The sequence below is a fragment of the Nannospalax galili genome, unplaced genomic scaffold (genome assembly GCF_000622305.1).
Source record: "Nannospalax galili isolate Female #2095 unplaced genomic scaffold, S.galili_v1.0 scaffold854, whole genome shotgun sequence".
In the NCBI taxonomy this organism is placed as follows: domain Eukaryota; kingdom Metazoa; phylum Chordata; class Mammalia; order Rodentia; family Spalacidae; genus Nannospalax; species Nannospalax galili.
In genome coordinates, this window is record NW_008334957.1 from 2,926,503 (window position 1) to 2,948,936 (window position 22,434).

Sequence of the window (22,434 nt, forward strand, 5' to 3'; positions counted from 1 at the left end):
ATATATACATATAACATATGGAAAAGACATGACTGTGCTGTTTTGATGCAGACACTGCCCAAACCAGATCTTTTATATCTGTCTATGAATTTAGAAGCTTTTGGTAAAAAGCAAAATGCAAAAGTGCAATGTATTATATTCTGCGTTTTTTTTGCAAAAGCCTCACAGTTCAGACTCTTTATCATTTTCATCCAGGTAGTATTCATCGTCCGTGGTTGTGTCTGTGTCCCAGTCTGACTCCACGAGGTCCTCCTCATAGATATTAAGTGGTTCACTCGGAAATGGGCTACTTTCTGGCACCTGACAGCTAGGAGAATTGAACAACTCTGACTGTGAGGGGTTGGAGGAGTTCAGCACATTATCTTTGAGGAAGCCAGGGTTCTTGAGAAAACTTGGCTTCCACAATCTTCCTTGAGTGAGTGACCTCTTTACATTTTCTAAGAAAGCCAACTGTTGCTCCTTCCCAAAAATCCCGTAGTCAATAGGCCTGGATATAGAGGATGTGGACTTGGGACCTGTTCTTGTCCTATTGCTAGGCAAAGTCCAACTTTCGCTTTCATCAGAGGAAGGAAGCTCGGAAAATGATTTGAATCTTCGACTGTACCCACTGTTGTCAGGGAAGTCATCCCCAAGGGACAGCTGACTCAGGGCATTGTCAAGAGAGGTGCTTTCAGAAAAATGGCGCCCCCTGACTTTGGAAGGATGATTTGTTCGTGGCAAGTCACCATGCACATTGATGTTTTTTAAACTCTTTGAACGATAGAGGTGTGGCTCGTGTTCCCATTCTGGAGATGACACACTCCTATGTTGTAGCTGCTGATGGGTCAGTGAGAGGTTTGTTGTAGAGTTCTGTGCAGGCTCTTGGGACAAAGGAGGGCTCAGCCTCCATTGACGGTCAGAGCTTTGTTCCCTGGGGGTGCTGAGAGTGAGCTGGGCTGGGGTTCCTGACTCTGCTTCTGAGATTTGAGCTACTGTTCTATTTTTATAGTCCTCATTTTCCGGTGGTGATTCTGAGACACTGTGAAATTCATCCTGATGTAGCTGTGAAAAGTTATCAGCCTCCTGATGGCAGGGGTGACCAGAAGGTTCTCTGCTGGGTATTGCAGAAACCTGGAGAAGCTTCTTGGATTTGTCCACACTCATTCTATGACTAACCAGGCTGCTTTCATCTGTGGATCCTGTGGATTTTGGAATAAGCTCAGGGGACAGTGGGTTGCACTCCAGTCTGCAAACAGATAAACGTCCAAAGCCACGTTTGCTTTCACTTTGGGGGAAGATAGTAGCCACGTGTCTTCTGGGGCTTAAATCCTTAGCTGGGAATTTTCTGTTTGCTTTAGACATGGCTGCTACCCTGTGATGAATGGAGTATCTGTCTTCTCTTTTTTCTAAGTCATCCAAGTCGGTTTTATTTTTATTATTTCCATCAAGTACCAAAGTTTGATCCCATATCAACTTCTGTGTTTCATTTTCTACTTTCCTAATCTCTGTTGTATTTATCTCCTGACTTCTTTGAAGTAATTCTCTAGGTTCAGAGGGCAAATTCGGCAGATCTGCTTCACCTAACCCAGCCTCCTCAGCAAGCTGCAGCTTATGCAAAACTGGGGTTAGAGCAGAGGCTTCACTTTCTGAGTCAGAAAGCATTTTCTCAGTCAGGTTTTGGCAGTTTGATCCTGTTGCTCCATTGGCTTCCCTAGGCTGTGACCCACTGGAGCTATCATCTACCACGACAGCTGTGTGATCTCTCCAAGGACACTTTCCCCTTGCTGTTGATGCACCACTTGCACATGCCTCACAATTTGTTTTGGTTTGGCACTTTTCAACATTACTTTCTGAGTGGGCTGGAAGGCCAGAGGAAGCACTGCTTACTCTGTTAGCAGACCGTAGACTGTTTCTAGGTTTTTCTTTTCTAACACATTTTTCCTGAAGCATTAAGGAAGTCTGTAAAGATGGACTTGACAATTCCCCCCCGCTCTTTTTCCTGATCTGTGAATCACCTAGAGGTGTTTTAGCTAAGTTATCAGGGACAATCTCCCTGGTTTTAGGTTTGCCTTTACGAAGAGAAGCGTCTGGCCCCACAGAAGCCATTTCCTCTAATGTGGATTTGGAGGGCCCACTACTTGGTAATTGGGAGACAGTCACGTTCTCAGTGGTGTGAGAAAGACAGTCTGGAGCAGAGTCAACCTGCGTCTTTAGATCTCCAGGTGAAGGTATTGTTGACTGCTCTTGTGCTGGACAATATAGTTCATCTCTCTCTAAAGCATTAAGACATGTTTCCATCTCTACTCCAAAAGGTTTTCTAAGTGAATCTGTGTCTTGTGAGAACTGCTGAAGGAGGCTACAGAATTTTTTGCTGGGTTTCCTTGGTAGAGTATAATATATCGAAACCACCTCAAGACATTTTATATTCTCTTCATCACCAGAAACAGAGAACATACTAGTAGTCTTAAGTTTATGTAATGCTTTCTTAGTTTCTTTTCCTGACACGTCTGCACAAAAAGGTACAGGGTCTTCCTTTAAAGGGGTAAAGGAGCTTATGCTGGGGGCCGTGGTCTCAGCATCCTTTCTGATACATTCTTGGGAAAATTCCTTTTGATGACGTCTTTTGGCTAAAGTGAACTCTGTAAGTGATGAGTCACTTTTTACAGGGTTAAAGATTTTCTCCCAAGACTTGGGCATTACAGCAGAAGCATCTGTGTCTAGAGCCGATGACTTTTCTCTTTCATCTCTTTCAGAGGAGATATATGGCTCCCCTGAAGGACATGACATCGCCCTTTTGATGAGAAATGGGAGTGGTCCCTTCCTAACAGAAGCAGATCTAATGGCTTTCACACTTGTCATCTTCTTGGTGGCCTCAGGTTGTCCCAGGACCAAATCTGAAGCAATTTGGGAACACTCACTCACTGACTGAGGAGAACTGGGGCTTGGTTTGTTAGATGTGCACTTGTGGATTGGAGCGTCCACTTTACTTTGTGCTTGGAATGGAAGTGGCCCGTTCCTAATTGGAGCAGCTGTTATCTTACTTTCTGACTGTTTGTTAGATGTGAGAAAACTGGCTGATTTTCTTGGCAGGGTGCAATAGACTGAGCCGCATTCAGAAGCTCTGGAGCTGCTCTGGTCCTCAGTGGAGCTACTGCCTTCATTTGTGGGTGCTAACCTGTTCTCCATCTTGCTTAACTTTTCAATACAGGATACGTGGCGTCTCACTCTTCCTGTCCCCCTTCCACTTCTGAAAGGAGAGTATGGATGGCACTGGGCACCATCAGCCACTTCACCTGGAGGTACAGAACTGTCTTTGCTCTCTTGGTTTTCTGAGGAGTTTACAGAAAAATGATTATTTTGGTTTTCGTTGGCATTGTCTTTTTCTTCTCTTTGTTTTAGAGATAGCTCTTTGTCTGAAGGGCTTCTGGGGAATGCTGTAGTAGAAAGAACCAGAAGAGCATCAAGGAAAGAACTATTTGATGATGAAGAGCTGTGGGGTACATCTGATGACAGACCTAAAGACTCCTGTGAGATCCTGTCCCCAGTACCCAGCCTGCTGCAGTTGGTAGACTTGGTGGCTGGACACTCTTCTCTCTGAGGGGACTGTGTTCCTTGATTAGTAGGTTCAGAGCACCAGTGCTTATTTTTAATAATGTTCAAGCGGTCTTCATTATGTACTGTTGATTCCTGGTAACAAGCTTGATTTGGGCTGGGAAAAGATGTCAGTGTTCTGCTTTCCTGAAGGAAAGGCAGAGAAGTTTCTGAGTCAAGTTTCCTGTTCCCAGGAAAACACTGTCCTTTGTTTAGTTCACTGGTTTTATCCCTTTGTGTTATATAAATTTGGGAGGTGTCTTTTCTGGAAAAGACTCTGGGTGACCTTTTAGAACTTACTGTGACAGGTGCATTAAAACCAGATCTGTCATTTTGTGCTGTGTTCTGGGAATGGGGATTTTGAAATTTAGGTAAAGAGTTAGAGATCTCTGTCTGAAAAACAGGTTGGGGTATTCCGCCTGTCTTGTTTTTCTGGTCCATCTTGTTGAGTTGTTTGTCTTCTGAAATAAAGTCACTCATGTCTTTCTCATTATTCATTTCTGTGACTTGGAAGTTGAGTTGAGCTTCAGTATGAGACAGAGATTCAGTTGAACTGTTATTGACCGTAGTAACTTCTGTACAGCTTCTTACTGGAAGAGAGTCTGGCTTATTAGGAAAAGTTTCCTGCAAAGAAACTGTGGCATTCTGGAAGTTGAGACCCTGAGAATTTCCTCTGTCATCAGGAATCTGAGGGAAGGAAGCTCTGAATGAGGATAGTAGAGGCTGAGCATTGGCAAACAAGTGAGGCCCCTCGTTCATGGCTACTTCTACAGGAGAGCGGCCCTGCGGAGATTCCAGCCCAGCAGAGTGGCTGTGGCAGCTTGGAGCCGTCATGGGAAAAACATCTGGTGTGCCAAAATGGGGTGGAGATTGGTTCTCATTAACATGGGACATATCCATTCTCTCCGGTGGGGATGTCTGAAAATCAGACCACCAGTGATGTGGATCTCCTTGGCCTCTGAAAACATTTGTTCCGTAACAAGGAGAAAATGGCCCCCAGTATTGAGAAGGGACACCAGGGCCTTGAACAGATGCTTCACTGTTTGCTTCAATGGAAATCATGCCAAAGTCTCTGTCAGAAGAAGTGAATGGTTTCCTACTCTGAGGAAAGTCAGACCAAGAACATTCTTCTTGTTGATGCCAAAAAGAACTGTGTCCAAATCTCTGCTCCCTGTTTCGTCTAAAGGGATTGTTGAAGAAAGAGCTTGCAAATGGGTTGTCCTGATGGTAGAACGGCATATTCTCGGAGTTCTCCAGTGTGTCACAACTCATTGCATTATCCATGGGGATGTTTAAACGTGTGCCTTGGTAAGCATTCTGTGAATGGTACAATTTGTATTTCCTCTCCTGAAAACACTGAGAATACATGTACTGGTCAGCAGGGTCAATGTCCATTGGTGATGGCGCCCCCAGGAATTCTTCCTGCTTCTGTCTTTCTCTAGAATAATCTGATCTGTTCCATATGATGGATGACAAAGGAGTTCTTTTTGGGCTTTGCTTGCGGCTTGCTGGTGTAAAACTACTCTTGTTCTGAGTGGCTGGAAAGTGTAAGCTCCTTACGGTGAAGCGTCCCGCGGCTGGTGAGGCTGTTCTCTGCTGGCTGTCAATGCACAGAGAAGCACTGCCAAATGTATTCTTTTGTATGAAATCTTCTTTTACAACTCTGGGCTCCCTTGACCTGTACATATCATAAATTGTTTTTGTCCTAGGAGAAAAGGTTTTAAAACCCTCTCTAGGTGTTCCTGGTCTCAGGATGTCATAGATGGACAAGATGGAAGTTTCATTGCAGTGGTTTTTGTGCCTTTGAGTGATATTACCACGCCTGCTCTCGCTGGAGTAAGAACGGTTGAGCTGTGTTCTTGATCTGTAGTGGAAGGGCATTCTGGGATTCACCGAGCTTGCAGATTGCTCCTGAGCCAGCTTACTATCCAGGTCATCTAAGACTAAAGGAGGATAGGAATTAAATCTTTTGGATATGATTTAATAACAATTTGACTTCTTGCATCCTCTTTTGATAATCATCTTTTATAATTTTACTTTTGTCACATTATTATAAACAACATTAATTCTGATTGTTTTTGATAACCTGACCTTTGACTGTAATACAAATTTTCACAGTTCTAACAGATAAACTCAACAACTCTTTATATAACCTTATAAGGATGGCATTTTTACTATTTTCATTTTTCACATTTTATTCATTTTTATTTTGAGTTGTTTTGCCCATGTGTGCAATGCCCAGAGACCAGAAAAGGGTATTGGAACCCCTGGAACTAGAGTTATAGATGGTTGTTAGATACCATGTGAGTGCTAGGAACTGTACCCAGGTCCTCTGCAAGAGCAGCCAATGCTCTAAACCACTGAGCTGTCTCTCCATCCTATAGTATTCTAATTTTATAGTGAGGATACTGAGGCTGAAAAAATTAAGTTGCCCAGGTCACTCAGTTCAGGGATTTGAACCCAAGTGCTCTGTCTCTTGAGATCACTTACACAAATGCCAAGCCATGCGGATGAGCCATAGCTCTGGAGGACACAAAACTGCTGCTGTTAAACAATGCTGACTTCTAGCTCAGGAGCAAGGTACAAAAGAGGGACATGCAAGTCAGGGCCTGGTGACCTCTCTACAATTCCAAGGACCAAGGCCAAGCTCAGATCCCAGGGCTCATGACCCTGAGTGCCACAGTCTTTGCAACCTTAGACAGATCACCATACGTCTTCAGAGTTACTATTGGCATTCCTTTGATTGTATTTATTGAACTGCATTGAATATATTTTCCTCAATTAAAACAGGATGTTAACAGAACTATTTCTATATGGTTTTTAGATTTTCTAAGACCACCTTTATAATACATATACTTCTATTCACCTTATAATAAATACAAATCAATTATGTATTTATTAATGAAATGTTCACTAATAAAAATAAAATCTGACAAATAAGTATTATCTGAAATGCTGCAGAAGTTTAGGGTTCTTAGAAATCTTCTGATTATATAAAATGGTACACTCTAGTTATTTTAAATTATTTGCTATTTAATTTTTTTTGTGTGTGTGATAGGATCTCAGTATGTAGCCCTGGTGGCTTAGAACTTGCTATGTAGACCAGGCTGGCCTCAAACTCAGAAATCTTCCTGCTTCTGTCCTCCCTCTCTGAGTGCTAGGGTTCAAGGAATGTGCTACCATACCCAGTACCCAGCTATTTAAATCTTTTAACTAAAGAATTATGGAAAGTGAGGCATATAATTGTCTGAGTGTAACTGCAACATATAGTTGACATGCGGATTATGTTTGGGCAGGAACTAAAGGAATCTTTTCTGTTCTGGACTTTTCCTACCCTACTCTCAAAAAGACCAAAAAACAAAACAAAATAAAACAAACAACAAAAAATAATAGACTCTCTGATCTCTGTTCTCTTCTTTGAGCTGTTGAGTAAGTTTGGAGTTCTTAGGTGGATACAGCCACTAAGATTTATAAGGAAGGAATTCTTTAATGAAAACCTGTTTTATTTATAGTAACTGAAATAATCCACAATAAAATTATCAAGCTATGTTAGACCATAAGGCAGGGAAAAGAAAGTGAGATTATATAGAGCTAAAAATCTGTCATTAAAACCATAATAGAGCTGGGTATGGTGGCTGGTGCCTTTAATCCCAGCACTCAGGAGGCAGAGGCAGGCAGATCTCTGTGAGTTCAAGGTCAGCCTGGTCTACATAGTGAGTTCCAGGCCAATTGGGGCTACAGGGAGACCCTGTCTCAAAAAGACCAAAAAACAAAACAAAATAAAACAAGCAACAAAAAATAATAGACTCTCTGATCTCTGTTCTCTTCTTTGAGCTGTTGATGATTTTTCCTCTCCCTTCCTTCCTTCCTTCCTTCCTTCCTTCCTCCCTTCCTCCCTCCCTCCCTTCCTTCCTCCCTTCTTTCTGTGTTTGCCTGCATTTACATAAGTGCACTTGTGTCATGCAATGCCTGTGGAGGCCAGAAGAGGGCATCAGATCTCCTGGAACTGGAGTTGTGGATGACTAGCAGTCATGTGGGTCCTCGGAACCAGACCTGGTTCCTCTGCAAGGGCAGCCCTGGCTCTTAGACACTCTGAGTTTTCTCTCCAGCCCCACCTCACTTCTTTTTAAAGTCTTTTGCTGACTACAAAAGAAAAACAGATTTAGAATAAAAAATACCAAAGAGATCATGGAACTCCTTCCCAGGAGTAGCCACTCAGAACATCCCATAGCAAGATTATTTAAAGGTATGTAGAATCCCAAATTAACAGGACTGTTTTTCTTACTATTCTGGAGACCAGAGAAATTAGCATTTTGCTTCTTTTTCTTTTTTTCCCAGAGAGGCCATACTAGTAGCTCTCCTCTTCAAACAAAGCTTCATTTTGGATTAGATTTTCCTCTGGGTCCCTAATCGGGATCATCTTGCTGTAGAGTGTCCCTAGATTGAGTGCCTGGCTGAAGGTCCTCACTGGGTACCACTTGACCCATGCTAAAGAATAAGGCAATGTTGTTCCTACTGCAAACAGAATTTACAAAGTGGAGCTGGTAAATGACTTTGGAGTTGACTCTTCTAACTAATAACAAGGCTTGCTTTGATATGGAATAACCCATACAAGGCGAACTGTGATTAAACAATAAGGTGCATGAGCGTGCCTCACTTTCGGAATCTGGATCAGCTTTTTATCATTATCTACAACACAGGTTAGTTGGTTAACGACTATTAGATTTCACCACGGTGCATTTATGCCCTAATCAGGAACAATAAAAGTCTCTTACTGCAAACTTTGTAGATGTGCTTCCTTTTAACCTGAGGTTAAACAGTAAACATTATTACTATCTGATATGTGCCGGTCTTTGATCACAGAATATTTGCCTACATTGTATTTAATCATAAGATTCTTCACAATCTGGGCTCATAGGTTATCTGAGGAGCTTCTTCAATCAGGCAAACAGGACATGTGAGGAATTAAGTTCAGAGCTGACTTGTTTAGAGCATTTTAATACAATCTACAATCATCTGCTTCTCTTTAGTGCCTGGAGTTCCAAAGGCAATTTGATGCATAGACTCACCTTGGAAGAACTCATTCTCCAGCATGGACGCATCCCAGGGGGGAGGCATGCCACTTTCCTCCCTCATGATGGCTGGTTTGGGAACAGACACACTGGCAACCAGTTGACTCCTCACAGGTGAATCGTATGGTTTTGCCTGTCAATTTTAAAGTAAAAAATACAAAATTCTTTCAGACCTTCTCTAAAGCTAAAATGCTCACACAGTCCATAAAAATGTTGATGGCTTGAGACCTAGTCCAAGAACCACTAATCAATTTCACACACATTCATATGTACACTTCCTACACACATTCATAAGCACACTACACATACCTTCATATGCATACTCCATACACACATTCATATGCACACTATACACATATTCATAAGAACACTACACACATTCATATGAACACTCCTTATACACACATTATTAAGCACACTATACACACATATTCATATGCACACTCCCTACATACACATTCATATGAGGACTACACATACATTCATATGCACACTCCCTACATACATTCATAAGTACACTACACACACATTCATATGCACACTTCATATACACATTCATATACATGCTTCCTACACATTCATATGCACACTACATACACAATCATAGACACACTTCCTACACACACATTAAGCACATTACACACACATTCATATGCACACTCCTATACACATTCATAGGCATGCTCCATACACACATATTCATATGAATGTCAATTCTTTTCATTATAATGCTCAGGCAGACACGGCCTCTCACACAATTACATAAGTCTTACGGGAAGAGGGTGATACCTGGCAATCAGGAAATGAACTTTCCTCAAGTTGGGAGTATTGTATCTGTGGCGCCAGTGTCCGGGGTTTTAGATTTCTAAACACTGTGCATATTCTATTATGAGCCTGTTAGCTGAAGTTCCTGGTGGACCGTAAGTTTTGTGAGCTGGAGGGACTTAGGAAAAGACAGTGTATCTATCCATTGAGTGGTAGAACAGACAGGTTAAATAGATTAACAGAATACAAGTGACATGAGAGCAGAGGGCTCTACTGGGATGGGAAGGGGACCAGTGGACAGAGGAAGTGAGGGCAAAGGGAGAAGGATCAACAAAAACAATATGAAAATGCTGACTTTTAATGTTAACTTTTATTTATTTTTATTTAATATGTATGAGTGTTATGCCTGCATGTATGTAAGTGCACCCATGTCATACAGTGCTCCAGGAATGACAGAAGAGAGCACCAGATCCCCTAGAACTGGAGTTATAGATGGTTGTTAGCCACCATGTGGGTGCTGGGACTCAAACCCAGGTCCTCTGAAAGAACAGCCAGTACTCTTAACTGTTGAGCTATCTCTCCAGCCCCTTTAATGTTAATTTTAAAACTAATCAAAATTATATTTTAAGAGAAAAAATTGTAGAACCCCTCAGACAGCCATGAGTTGTTGATTTAAGAGTTTTGAAACAAAGGCACTGAAAAGTGAGATCTTATCATTTTAAAAAAAACTAGCGCTAGTTTTAAAAGATTTGGGAGACTGACACAGAGACAGAGCTCTGTAACAAATGTTCATGTTGATTTAACCAAGTCCAATCAGTTCCCTACTTTCAAACTTCATTTGTCTTCATAACCTTGGGACAATTATCCATGCTGTACCTTCACTTTCTTGTGCCAAAACCCCACCTGTATTTCCTCAGCCAAACTGGCTCCGTCAGTCATGACTCTGCCTTGACTCCTCCTGCTGGGATCAGGCTCAGGTTCTGAGCAGAGCTGGGAGCTGCTTTCCCTTCACATCTCTTTAATTTCACCTCAGTCTGCTACCCTGTCCTTGCCTCTTGAGTCGCTCTGCCCACCCCACCCCACCCTGGGTCATCTTTTTACTTCATAATTCCCCTTACTTCTCATCTCTAAAGCCTAATGCCAAATGCCTAATCTTTCCAAAGCTCTAATTTTTTTTATTTGTGTGTTTTGCCTGCATGTATGGATGTGTACCATGTGCATGCCTGGTACACGCAGAGGCTGGTAGATGGCATTGGATTCCCTAGAATTGGAGTTACAGAAGGTTGTGAACCATCATGAGGGTGCTGGGAACCAAACCTGGGTCCTCTACAAGGATAGCCAGTTCCCTTAACTGCTGAGCCATCGCTCCAGCCCTAAGATTTTTAAACTCTTTCATTGCAGGTCTAATGTCCAGGCTGTCTTATTCCCTCATACCTCCATTTCTCCCAGAAGCCTGACCAAATTCCATTGACTTGTGGTTTGTAGCTCTAGGCACAGTAGGGGCTTATTAATAAGAAAGAAATACTCCCATGATAATTTATTGGTTATTGAGTATCATCTGTCCCATAAATATAAATGTCTAAAGTAAACAATCAAAATATGACTATAGATACCCATTAGAAATAAGAAAATTGTAAATCAACCATTTAAAAAATTGGTTAAAGTTAACTTTTTTCACCTTAAAGTATAGTAAGGAACTAAGAAAAATATCAGTATTTTACTGACTCAGTTTTAATCCTAGAGCTGGTTAATGGTTGGTACTAGGTATAAAGAAAATGGGCGTCATTATAGCTCAGCAGTTAATGAGATAGTAATAGTCTTTTTCTTAGCAACAGCAACTAAACATTGATTATTGTAGCCAATATGTGAAGGGCTTCAAATGGGACTTTTTCTGATTCTTTTAACGATCCTTTGAGGTTGATCCTACTCTTGTCCCTCTTTTGAGGAAACCGAAGTTTCAAGAGGTCAGGTCACTTGCTTAGGTCACACTGGGGGTGGGAAAGGATTCATTGCAGAGCCCAGACTGACTCTCACTGTTCCTAGGAGGGTTCAGCAGCCCTTGGGCTGTCAGCATGCTGTATCCTGGTAGCAGGTGTTCCCTTCAGCTAAACACAGGCCGCACAGCATTGGTAAAGTACCTGCTGTCCCCTGTGACACAGAGCAGAGATCCCAAGGGCCCAGAGCAGACACTGATCTTCAGTCAGGGCTCAGTCTTGGACTTATACTTCCCCTCCTTGTGGTGGAGTCACCATAAAGTGTGAAATCTATTTTCCATCCCTGGTTTAGAGGGTGAAGTCCAAACACCTCTTTTCAGTGAAATCATGTCAAGATCCATTCTCAACTTTTCCTTGGGGGCCAGGGGGACTCTTTCGTTTAGTGCATGAAGGAGTTATGCTCGTCCAAGTTAAAAGTAGACCCCAAATGGTTATATTCTACAAATTGTGAGGTTTTTAAATTTGTAACAGGGGACAACAAGGAAATTCTACCCATTTCAAGGAAATCCTCATTTAAACTTCAGAGAGCCACAAGCATTTAAAGTCCATGAACCTTCAGCTGACTGTCCTCTGCCAGTCTATTCTCTATTAGGAGCTGGCATGTGCTCTTGGGCTGGTCACCCTGCAGCTGAATTACATCACCATAGTCTAGATGCTCAATTGCAGTAGCATTGTAGGCAAACATCTTTACTTTTTTTCTTTTTCTTTGAGACAGGATCTCCCTGTAGCTCAGCTGGCCTGGAATGTACTATGTAGACCAGGCTGGCCTCAATCTTACAGAGATGCATCTCTGCCTCCCAAATGGTGGGATTAAAGGCTTATACTCCCTTGCTCGGCTCCATTCTCAACTTTTAATGTAAGCATTTCCTCCCTTCTGTCCAGATTCCCTGTGCTATAAGCTCTGACACACAGGATCATGAACTTAAAGTGTCAGCTAGTCCTAGGTCTTTGTCCCCATGCTCCTGATTTTTGCCCACTCTTTACTTTTTCTCCTGGAAATGGCCACTCGCCTTTCAGAGTCCAGGTCCTGTATTCTCCATGAGAGCCCTTTCTTACCTCTCCCGGACAGCGTTGATCCTGCCGTAATTTTTATGCCCTTCTGGTATCGTACCTACTATGTCATGCTAAACCTTCCTTTCCCTTTTACTCAGCTGTTAGCTCTCTCTTCTTCCTCCCTACTAAAAGTTCCATTCTCTCTGATCTAGGGAACCAAGGGTTCGATGACAGACCAATCAGGATCCTGGAGGTGGCTAGCCTCTGAAGTCACCAAGAAAGCAATGCATTCTCATTTGAATTCTGAACACCAACACAGTGTCTAGCCTGCAAGGGGTGGATTAATGCCAAACTCAAGTTATTGTTCCCCTAATAATAGTCCTTTATGCTGGATTTCTCTAAAACATTAAACAATTGTGTGTGTCTGTATGTGTGTGGGGGTGTAGTGTATGCATGAGGTGGACGCGTGTGTGCAGGTGTATTCACCTATGCAGGCACATGCCAAGGTCAGAAGAGGATAGGAAATGTCTTCCTCTACCACTTTCCACCTTGGTCTCTTGAGACAGGGTCTCGAACCGAACTGGAAGCTCACCATGTTTTCTTTCTGTCACTGTGCCTCCCTTAGCTGCTGAGTCATCTCACTGGTCCTCATTCACTTTTTACTACTATTCTTTTTAAAATCCCTCTTGTTGGATCCTTACAACAAATTGATGAATTAGATAGGGATTTATCAGCTCCATTTTGTAGATGAGAAAACTGAGCTTCAGTAAGCATCTTCCTTACACCACACGAGCAATATACAGTGGTGCTGGTTATTCACCCTTGTGTGACCTCATCCCAAATCCTGCTCTTTCTGCTGTGTTGGTTTTATCGACTATTTTACTAATGCATGTGTCTTTAGCTGGGCAGCAATCTGTCTGAGAACACTGACATTGCTTTAAACACTCCCTGCTGTACGTGGAGTAACACTGCTCAGAGTTAAGAGCTGATTTAACATATGCCAAAGTAGAAAACCACATAAGGAAAATTACTGCTAAAGATTATGACGGAAACTGAGATACTGAGGATTTACTATATAGAACTCAGAAAAGCATGCAGAGACAGGACAGCAGAGTGGTTACACATACATGCTACACAGCTGAGGCCCGGCTCTGCCCATGAATGTGTACGTGGCTCTGGGCATGTTATTTAACCTCCCTGTAGCTTAGTGACTTTGTTGGTGAAATGAAACTAACATCAAGCAAAGCTTCCTCTCTGGGTTGCTGGAGGACTAAATAAATTAACAGCTGTACAACTCTGAGCATGTAGCCAGTAGTAAGTTTTTACTGTTCACTGGTTCCATTCTTTGAGGTTATGGAGAATTTTCTGGAGGACTCTTAAGAGATTAGTAAGCTAGGCAGATGTCCCACAGAACATGTTAAAAGGCCAGGACCTTAAGACACTATCTTTCAGGAGCTCAGTTATATGCTGAACATGAAACATAAATGAGACTGAGTAAAACAGGGCCTTTTACACAACTACAATTCATTCTGCTGATACTGTCTGTGATGCTGACAGGACTAGACAAACAAAGCTTCTGTCAGAGGGTAACCTTAGAACATTTGAGAACTTCCTATGGCAGCCAAACCTGTAGAGCAGCTGTCAGAGCTTAGACCCACGCTACCTGATATTATCAGATGCTTTGGTAAAGTCAACAAATTAATTTTTCAAGGCGCTCCCAGATCTGTTTTCGTGCCGAGATCACATTCACCAATATGCTTGTGCTTTGTGGCTTAAAAACCATGTGTTCATTTCGTCTTCCAGGTACTCGCACATAGTTATACCAGGGAGGGACAGAAAGGCAAGTGTGACACTCTTTGGTAATTGCCACATTGGAGGTGTTTCCTCCCCAACTCCAGCTGCCCATGTGCCCCCCCCACCCATTTACAATGCTAGTGATCGTAAACCAAGCTAGACTGTGTTCAGAGAGACTAAGAGTAACTAAGTGGCCCAAGCCATATAGTTTGTCTCTCTCTCTCTTTTTTTTTTTTTTTGAGACAGAGATTCATGTAGCTCAGGCTGGCCTTGAACTTGCTATGTTACAGAGGCTGTTGTAAATGCCTGATCTTCCTGCCTCTATCTTCCAAGTGTTGCGATTACAGGAATGCACCACTCACTACATGATGAGCTTGTCTGGCCTCTCTCTGTGTGTGTGTGTGTGTGTGTGTGTGTGTGTGTGTGTGTGTATATGTGTGTGTATATGTGTGTGTGTAGATGGGGTCTTGTATATCTCAGGCTGGCCTTGAAGTTGCTAGGTATATATAGCTGAAATTGACCTTGAACTTCTAATCTTCCTGCCTTACCACCCAAATGCTTAGGTTATTGGTGCACCACCATGCCTGGTTTATGGGATACTGGGGATTGAACCCAGGGCTTTGTGCTTGCTAGGCAAGCACTCTAGCAACTGAGCTACAGCTCTGTCTCCTTGCCTCTGTTCTTGAAGGTGGGCTTTAACTATAGATATTCCTCTTGTCAAGAAATTGTTTTCAACTACAGGCTACATATTCCATAGGGAATGTCTGGCAATGTCTAGAGATGTCTTTGTTACAACTTGATGGAGGAGAGTTACTGACATCCTATAGGCAGAGGCAAGGAATGCTGCCTGACATCCTGTGGTACACCAGACAGCCCCCTCTGCAGAGCATCATTCAGTGGGAAATGTCCATGGTGCCACGTTTGAGGAGACTCCTGGGCTAGATGATCTCCAAGTTTCCACCTAGCACCTACATTCCAATGTTTCTGTAATGCTTTGCTTCTTTTAAGCTCTTTCAAATGTTTAAGTAGCATCTGCTTTCTCTTCTGAGAGGAAAGTCATTCAATCATGTTGTGAACCTCTCAAGAAATACTGATACTTCCATGTATCATTCCTGCCTGGCATCACAATCAATTGATGGGGAATCTTGTCCTCTCAGATCTTGGTGAGAATCCCTGTGGCCTCCGTGGTCAACTTCCAGCCCTCTGGAGGCTAACGGGACAGAGCCTCCTAAACTAAATTATGCAAATCTGCATAGAGTTCTTGTGATAGACAGTACTTCCGTGCTTTTCCTCTTTGTCATTGGTGTTAACCGAGAACCATGTTCATGGGCTTGGTTCTCTTACTTTCCCAGCTCTTCCCTCTAGATCGACATGCTCTGAGCTGTGAAATGGTTCATTGAATGTAGTACCCAGGAATGTCAAAGATAAATACCTGCTGATCCTCAGACAGGAGTTTCAAATTCTCAGAATACCACATTAGCTCTACCATTTTATAACTCTGTGTTTCTTTTTCTACAAATTCTGCATCTCCTTCATATCCCAAGACTCCTAAACAACAGAGGATGCTCAAACATCTCTCCAGGAACATTGAGAGCACAGAGGCATTTTGGACCAGGGCTCTGTCTTCTGGAGACAGAGGACAGGCCATTTCAATCCACAGCTCAGTGAGGGTAGAGTCCCTCCAGGTCCAGTTCACTGGGCTCCATATGCACACAGGGCTTCAGAGCTGTCCAGCTCTTGGCACGACTGACTTCTAGCCGAGAAGTTCCAGAGATGCAGCCTTTCTAATTGAACTCTACCATTTACCAGTGTGACCCTGAGCATGCTGTTGAAATTCTCTAAACTTTACTTTTCTCATCTTCTAAAAATATCTTTTTTATTTTATGTGTATGAGTGTTTTGCCTGTGCATATGTAAGTGCACCCAGGCATGCAATGCCTACAAAGGCCAGAAGAGGGTGACAGGATTCCTAGCACTGGAGTTACTGACAGTTGTTAGATGTCATGTGGGTGTGGGGGACCTAACAGGAGCATCCAGTGCTCTTAATCACTGAGTCATCTTTCCAGGCCCACTTTTCTCATCTTTAAAGTGGGGACAGTAGTAGTACCTAGTTCCTAGATTTTCTCTGGGTTTTAAATGAAAACATCTGTGACAATAATCAATGATAATCTCTGAAGCTAAGTAGGCTGGGCTGGCTGGCCTGTAAACCCCAGGGATCTGCCTGTCTTCTCTTCCCCAGGACTGGAATTACAAGTGCACACCACCACACCTGGCTGTGTGTGTGTGTGTGTGTGTGTGTGAGTGTGTGTGTGTGTGTGTGAGTGTGTGTGAGTGTGTGTGTGTGAGTGTGTGTGTGTGTGAGTGTGTGTGAGTGTGTGTGTGTGAGTGTGTGTGTGTGTGAGTGTGTGTGAGTGTGTGTGTGTGAGTGTGTGTGTGTGTGAGTGTGTGTGAGTGTGTGTGTGTGAGTGTGTGTGTGTGTGAGTGTGTGTGAGTGTGTGTGTGTGAGTGTGTGTTGTGCGTGTATGTGTGTGTATGTGTGTGTGAGTGTGTCTGTGTGTGTGTGTGTGTGTGCGTGTATGTGTGTGTGTGTGAGTGTGTGTGTGTGTGAGTGTGTGAGTGTGTGTGTGTGTGTACATGCATGAGTGCCACAGCACACTGTGTGGAGGTCAGAGGACAGCCAAGTGTCAGTCCTTACCTTCTTTGGGACAGGGCCTCTCTTGTTCACTCCTGCATATGTCAGCCTAGCTGTCCTGTGAGCTTCTGCAGGGTTGGTGATGTCCCTGTCTCTCTCATCTCCCACTAGGGTGTGCTAGGGTTACAGTCATATTGTGCTTTTGCATCTGCTGTCTACGTGAGTTCTGGGGATCTAAACTTAGGTGATCTGGCTTAAGTGACAAGGTCTTTACCCACTGAGCCATCTCTCCAGCACTGACTTAATGGGGGGGGTTCACTTTTTTTTCTTTAACCCAAATGAACCTCTGTTTATGTTCATGACTCATCAGAATTCAACCTCCTGGTTTTTGTAGGGGGTGGGCATCCCAGTGCTAAGGGGACAATAACTTGAAAATTGCCTCTGCCCTCTTCCTACAATCTTAGCAGCCCCCTCCAAAGTCTACCTTTTATTTACAAAGCACATGAGTTATAAAGTCATAGGTATACAGAGTGCAAAATATAACCCAGAAGGAGAACACTTTGAAACTTCTCAACTTCGTGAGCACACAGTGGAGAATTTAAATCTCAGCTTTTGGTGGAGTGAGGGGTCCTGTAGGGTTGAGCTCCTCCTGTGAACTTGCTCTAGGCAAGCATACCTCAAATCCCAGCGGTTTCCCCTTTGAATAGACATGATGTCCATACTGACAGTTCAGTGGAAACTTATGCCAGCTTGTCAAACCTGACTATGACTGCCTTATACCTCACTCCACATCCACCTATTTAGGACTGTGCAGGAGTGACAAGTGGTTGATGGCAAAGGATCTAGCTATGACATGAGTGTGAACATGAGAGCCTACTGCTTCCTGGTACAGGCTGGTGTGTGAACCTTCTGGTACCAGAACCAGCTGGAAATCCAGCACTGGGCTCTCTGGGAGAAATCTGAGCTTCTGGATTGAAAGCTGAGCCAAGGAGTATCCAATTCAAACAGGCCTCCAGCCTGGATTAATAGAGGCTGGGTTTCTTAGTACTGCCTTCAGTGCTCTGCTACTTACCGCAGTTGGTCCCTTCATAGACACAGGAGGTCCTCCATGGCCATCACATCTGTGGGAAGAATTTGAAATCATTTCTTTGAAGAGCCTAGCTTTCACCAGTAGGAAAGATGAACAGCACAATTACCATTATACATTGCTATCAAGAGAAGATGATGTTTCTAATGCTCTGTAGGAAGATACATCTAGGCTAGTGTGTCGTTGTCTTAGTTTGTTTCTTCATTGCTGTGACAATACACTCTGACCAGTACCAACTTGGGGAGGAAAGGGTTTATTTGTCTTACAACTCCCACTCCCACATCACTCATCAAGAAGATGCCCTTCAGACATGGCCACAGGCCAGTCCAATAGAGGCAATTCCCCGATTGAGGCTCCCTCAACCCAGGTGTGTCAAGTTGACACTAAAGCTATCCAGCACAGTCGTGGAATGAAATTTCAGAAAACTTTTCCTATGATTGGTTTGAACTAATGTTTACGTCTTTGCTGCTCTAGGATCCAAGGAATGGCATAATAGTGGATTTGCATTTGAGCACAGCATTAACAATGTATAACAAACTGCTCATGACTGCTAAGTGTTTAATACGTGACGGTCACTGACCTCAATTAGACACCTCACGCCTTTGAGGTGGGTATCATGGGCTGCTCCCAACTTACAGACAAGCAGATAAAGTACAGGAAAGTTGGAACATATGGTTCAAGGAGCAGTGGGAGTCTGGGCTATGAGCTGGGCACGAGGATAAGGGCCGTGTACAAATCTATAGTCACCCTTAACCAACAGAGTATATGAACTCTCCATGCACTGGAAACATTTTATGTTTCTGGGGATATTGAGACAGGGTCTCCCTATAGTCCCAGCTAACCTGGGCTGGCCTGGAACTCTCTATGTAGACTAGGTTGGCCTTGAACTCACAGAGATCCACCTGCCTCTGCCTCCCAAGTGCTGGGACTACAGGTGTGCACCACCATACCTGGCTGGGCATTTATATTTTAAAGAACAATTAAGTTGGGACCAGAATTAGTCCATAAGAGAATTCTTTTAAAAATATTTTACTTGTTATTTTTATTTATGTGTATGAGTGTATTGCCTGCATGTAGGTAAGTGTACCTGTGTTATGCAATGCCTGAGGAGGTCAAGAGAGGGCATCAGATTCCCTGGAACTGGAGTTACAGATGGTTGTTAGCCACCATGTGGGTGCTGGGAACTGAACCTGGGTCCTCTGCAAGGGCAGCCAGTGCTCTTCACCACTGAGCCATCTCTCTAGTCTCCATAAGAAAATTCTTTAAAAAGCAAACTCTATCAAAGTTGCTTCAGGGTGATTATAAAGATACCTGACTTAACATGAAATTATTTTGGAGGCAAGCAGTATGCTTTTCTTGTTTACATCGATTCTCTCGATTCAACGAGAAAGTGAAAACTCTGCGATTCCCAAGTCCAAAATTGAGACAGAAGCTAGTGAGATGACTCAACGAAAGGCACTTGCTTCCAAGCCTGATAACCTGAGTTTCGTTCCTGGGACCCACATGGTAAAAGGAGGGAACCAACTCTCAAAAGTTGTCCTCTGACTTCTACATGCATGCCTCTGACATGTGCAGATCCATGAAATAAAAAGTAAGTGTAAAAAAACCACACCACAACAAAATTGAAACAGATAATTAATCTCTTCAATATAATCCTATGCCAAGGTGTGGTGTGGCCTTCCTGAATCCTGATCCAAGATTTAGTAGACTGCAATGACTCAGAGCTCTTTATGAAAGTAGGCCATCTCCCCCACAAGACGACAGCAAGGGAGTCAACCTGTGGGCGTTGGGACAGTGGGTTGAGATAGTCAAAAGCAGCTAGGCACAGCTGTCCTTCATCCAAACCCCTCGCTGCTTCATGGCTCATGAAGGTTGACCTTAAAACCTGGGAGACCAAACCATTTTATATTTTAAAGCTATCCATAGGTGGTTTATAGTTGTTCTCAAATTTTGAAAAAAAATTGAAATTAATGTCATTGATGTTTTTCATACTATTCTGAAATATTAGCTTTAGTAGTAATATGTGGATGTTAAATCAGGTTGGGTATATCTTGTTCAGAACGCTTGGACTGGAAATGTTTCAGCTCTCTCTCCTCCCCTTTCTCACTAGTTTTGGTGACTAAAAGACTAAACACAAATTCACTTTACGTTTCAGATATGCCTTCTACACAGATATTAAAGATGATACAACTTGATCACAGCTCATCATAGGAGCTCATGAGGATGGATATAGAGTTTTCTACTTGCAGCACCACTCTTAAAAAGTTTCACATTTTGGGCTGGAGAGATGGCTCAGTGGTTAAGGGCACTGGCTGTTCTTGCAGAAGACCCGGGTTCAAATCCCAGTACCCATATGGCGACTAACAAGTGTCCATAACTCCAGTCCCAGGGGATTCAACAACCTCTTCTGACCTTTGCGGGCATTGCACGTCATGGGTGCACTTACCTACATGCAGGCGATACACACATACACATAAAATAAAAATAATAAATAAAATTTTGGGGCTGGAGAGATGACTCAGCAGTTACAAGCACTGACTGCTCTTACAGAGGACCCGGGTTTGATTCCCAGCACCTACATGGCAGCTACAAACCATCCTTAACTCCAGTTCTAGGGGAATCTGAAGCCCTCTTACAACCATCTCCAGTTTCAGGAGATCCAATGCCCTCTTCTGTCTTCTGTAGGCATTGCATGGAGGTGCACCTACCTACATGCAAGTAATACACTCACTCATACACATAAAATAAAAATAATAAATAAAATATTAAAAAAAAAAGTTTCACATTTCACTAAGCCTGATGATCCAAATTCAGTCCCCAGAACCCACACGGTGGAAGGAGTATACTGACTCCGGCAAGTCATCTCTGACCTCCACGTGTGTGCTGTGACACGTATACAAATTAAATGAATAAATGAATAAATAAATATGAATTTTGTTTGTTACTTTCAAATTTTGGATCTTTAGATTAGGATGCATGTATTTTTATTATTTATTTACTCGTTTGGCCTTTTGGGCCAAGATCTCACTATGGAGCTTTGGCTGGCCTGGAACTATGTACACTAGGCAGGTAGGCATCAAACCTGTGGTAATCCTGCATCTGCCTCTGAGTGCTGGGACTAGAGGGGTGTCACCACACCCCTCTTTTATTCTTCCTTTCTGTATACAATTGTTGTACTACATTCCTCCTTCATGCTGTGTGTACTGTGGGACTCAAATGTGACAGAGACAGGGACTCTGTTTTCTGGGAACTTTCAACCACAGAAAAGATAAATTACAGAGAGCTATAATACCATCTAAGCCTTGATAAGGAAAATGAAGAGTGGTGGTAAAATGCAGGGGAAATGCAGAGAGGCGGTACAGACTGCAGATGCTCAGGGAAGAAGTAGGGAGAAGGGGCAGGGGATTGGCACAGCGGTGAAAGAACAGCGTGAGCAAAGGCTGGGAGCAGGGTATGGTGGTACATGCCTGTTATTCAGCTTTTAGGAGGCAGAGGCAGGAGGATCACTCAGGTTCAAGGCCAGCCTGTTCTACACAGCAATTACCAGGCCAGCCAGGGATGCACAGTATGACCCTGTCTCAAAACAAATAATCTCACCCTCAAAACAAAGACTTGGAGTCGGGTATATTACTGGATCAGGTAGGAACTGGTAAGCAATTCTGTTTGCCTGGAGCCAAGAGTACATGCCAGATTGTTCTAATTCTTTCTAGAACCCCGGTAGACTGTAGCCCTCAGTGTGTCCCCACAGCTTGACTCTTAGCACCTCACCAGGCCCCTGAACTGATCTCGAATCAGGGCAGTGGGGTAAGATGCTGGGAGTGAGAGATGGGGTGGAAGATGCCAGAGTCTGAGGGGTGTAGACTTCCAGCTGACTTGGAGGCCCAAGTCTTTGAGTCCACTGCAGTTGCCCAGGCCCTTCCACAGCTAACTGATGTTTCTAATGGGGAGGGGGGTGCTACATCTACTTGCAGTGAATATAAGCATCAGTGGTGTCCTGAGGCTGTGCTGGAAAAGCCTCCAGACTCGCCTCATCTTCTGCTCTTATCTCCAAGTCCCTATTGATGCCCTGTTTCAGAGCTCTCCCACAATGCTCCCACTCCTAATCTAATCATTATGCCTAGTATTAAACCTTTGGTTTCTCTTCTGGACTCTCCTCTAGATCCATGTAAACGATTCTATCTTTTCCCCTGCTAAAAATGCCTTAAATATATTATCCAAAATCTTAACATGACACAAGGCTTTTCAAATTCTTTTTTTAAAAATGATTACATTTATGCATTTATTTATTGTGTGTTTGTATGCGTGTGTGTGTGTGTGTGTGTGTGAACACATACATGCTATAGACTGTGTGTAGAAGTCAGAGTACAATTTGTGGGAGTTGGTTCTTTCCTTCGTCCATGCGGGTTCTGTGGCTCAAACTCAGGTCATCAGGTTTGGCAGCAAACACCTTCACTCACTGAGCCATCTTACTGGCCCAAGGCTTTTATTTATCTGGCGAGCTTCTTAGGCAACCCCTTAGTTGCCCAAC

The 22,434-nt window shown here is 43.2% G+C and overlaps 1 protein-coding gene across 1 annotated transcript in view; it reads right to left on the minus strand.

Annotated features, from left to right (window-relative positions):
* Positions 1-6: 6 nt before the first annotated feature.
* Exph5 (exophilin 5) overlaps positions 7-22,434 on the minus strand; it is a 57,921-nt gene continuing 35,493 nt past the window's right edge. The window contains exons 4-6 of the mRNA XM_017797304.1: positions 17,892-17,940; positions 8,640-8,775; positions 7-5,513 (exon numbers count right to left, since the gene is read on the minus strand). Of these exons, the coding sequence (XP_017652793.1) occupies positions 163-5,513; positions 8,640-8,775; positions 17,892-17,940 (5,536 nt within the window). The 3' untranslated portion in view covers positions 7-162. The remainder of the gene's footprint in view (positions 5,514-8,639; positions 8,776-17,891; positions 17,941-22,434) is intronic.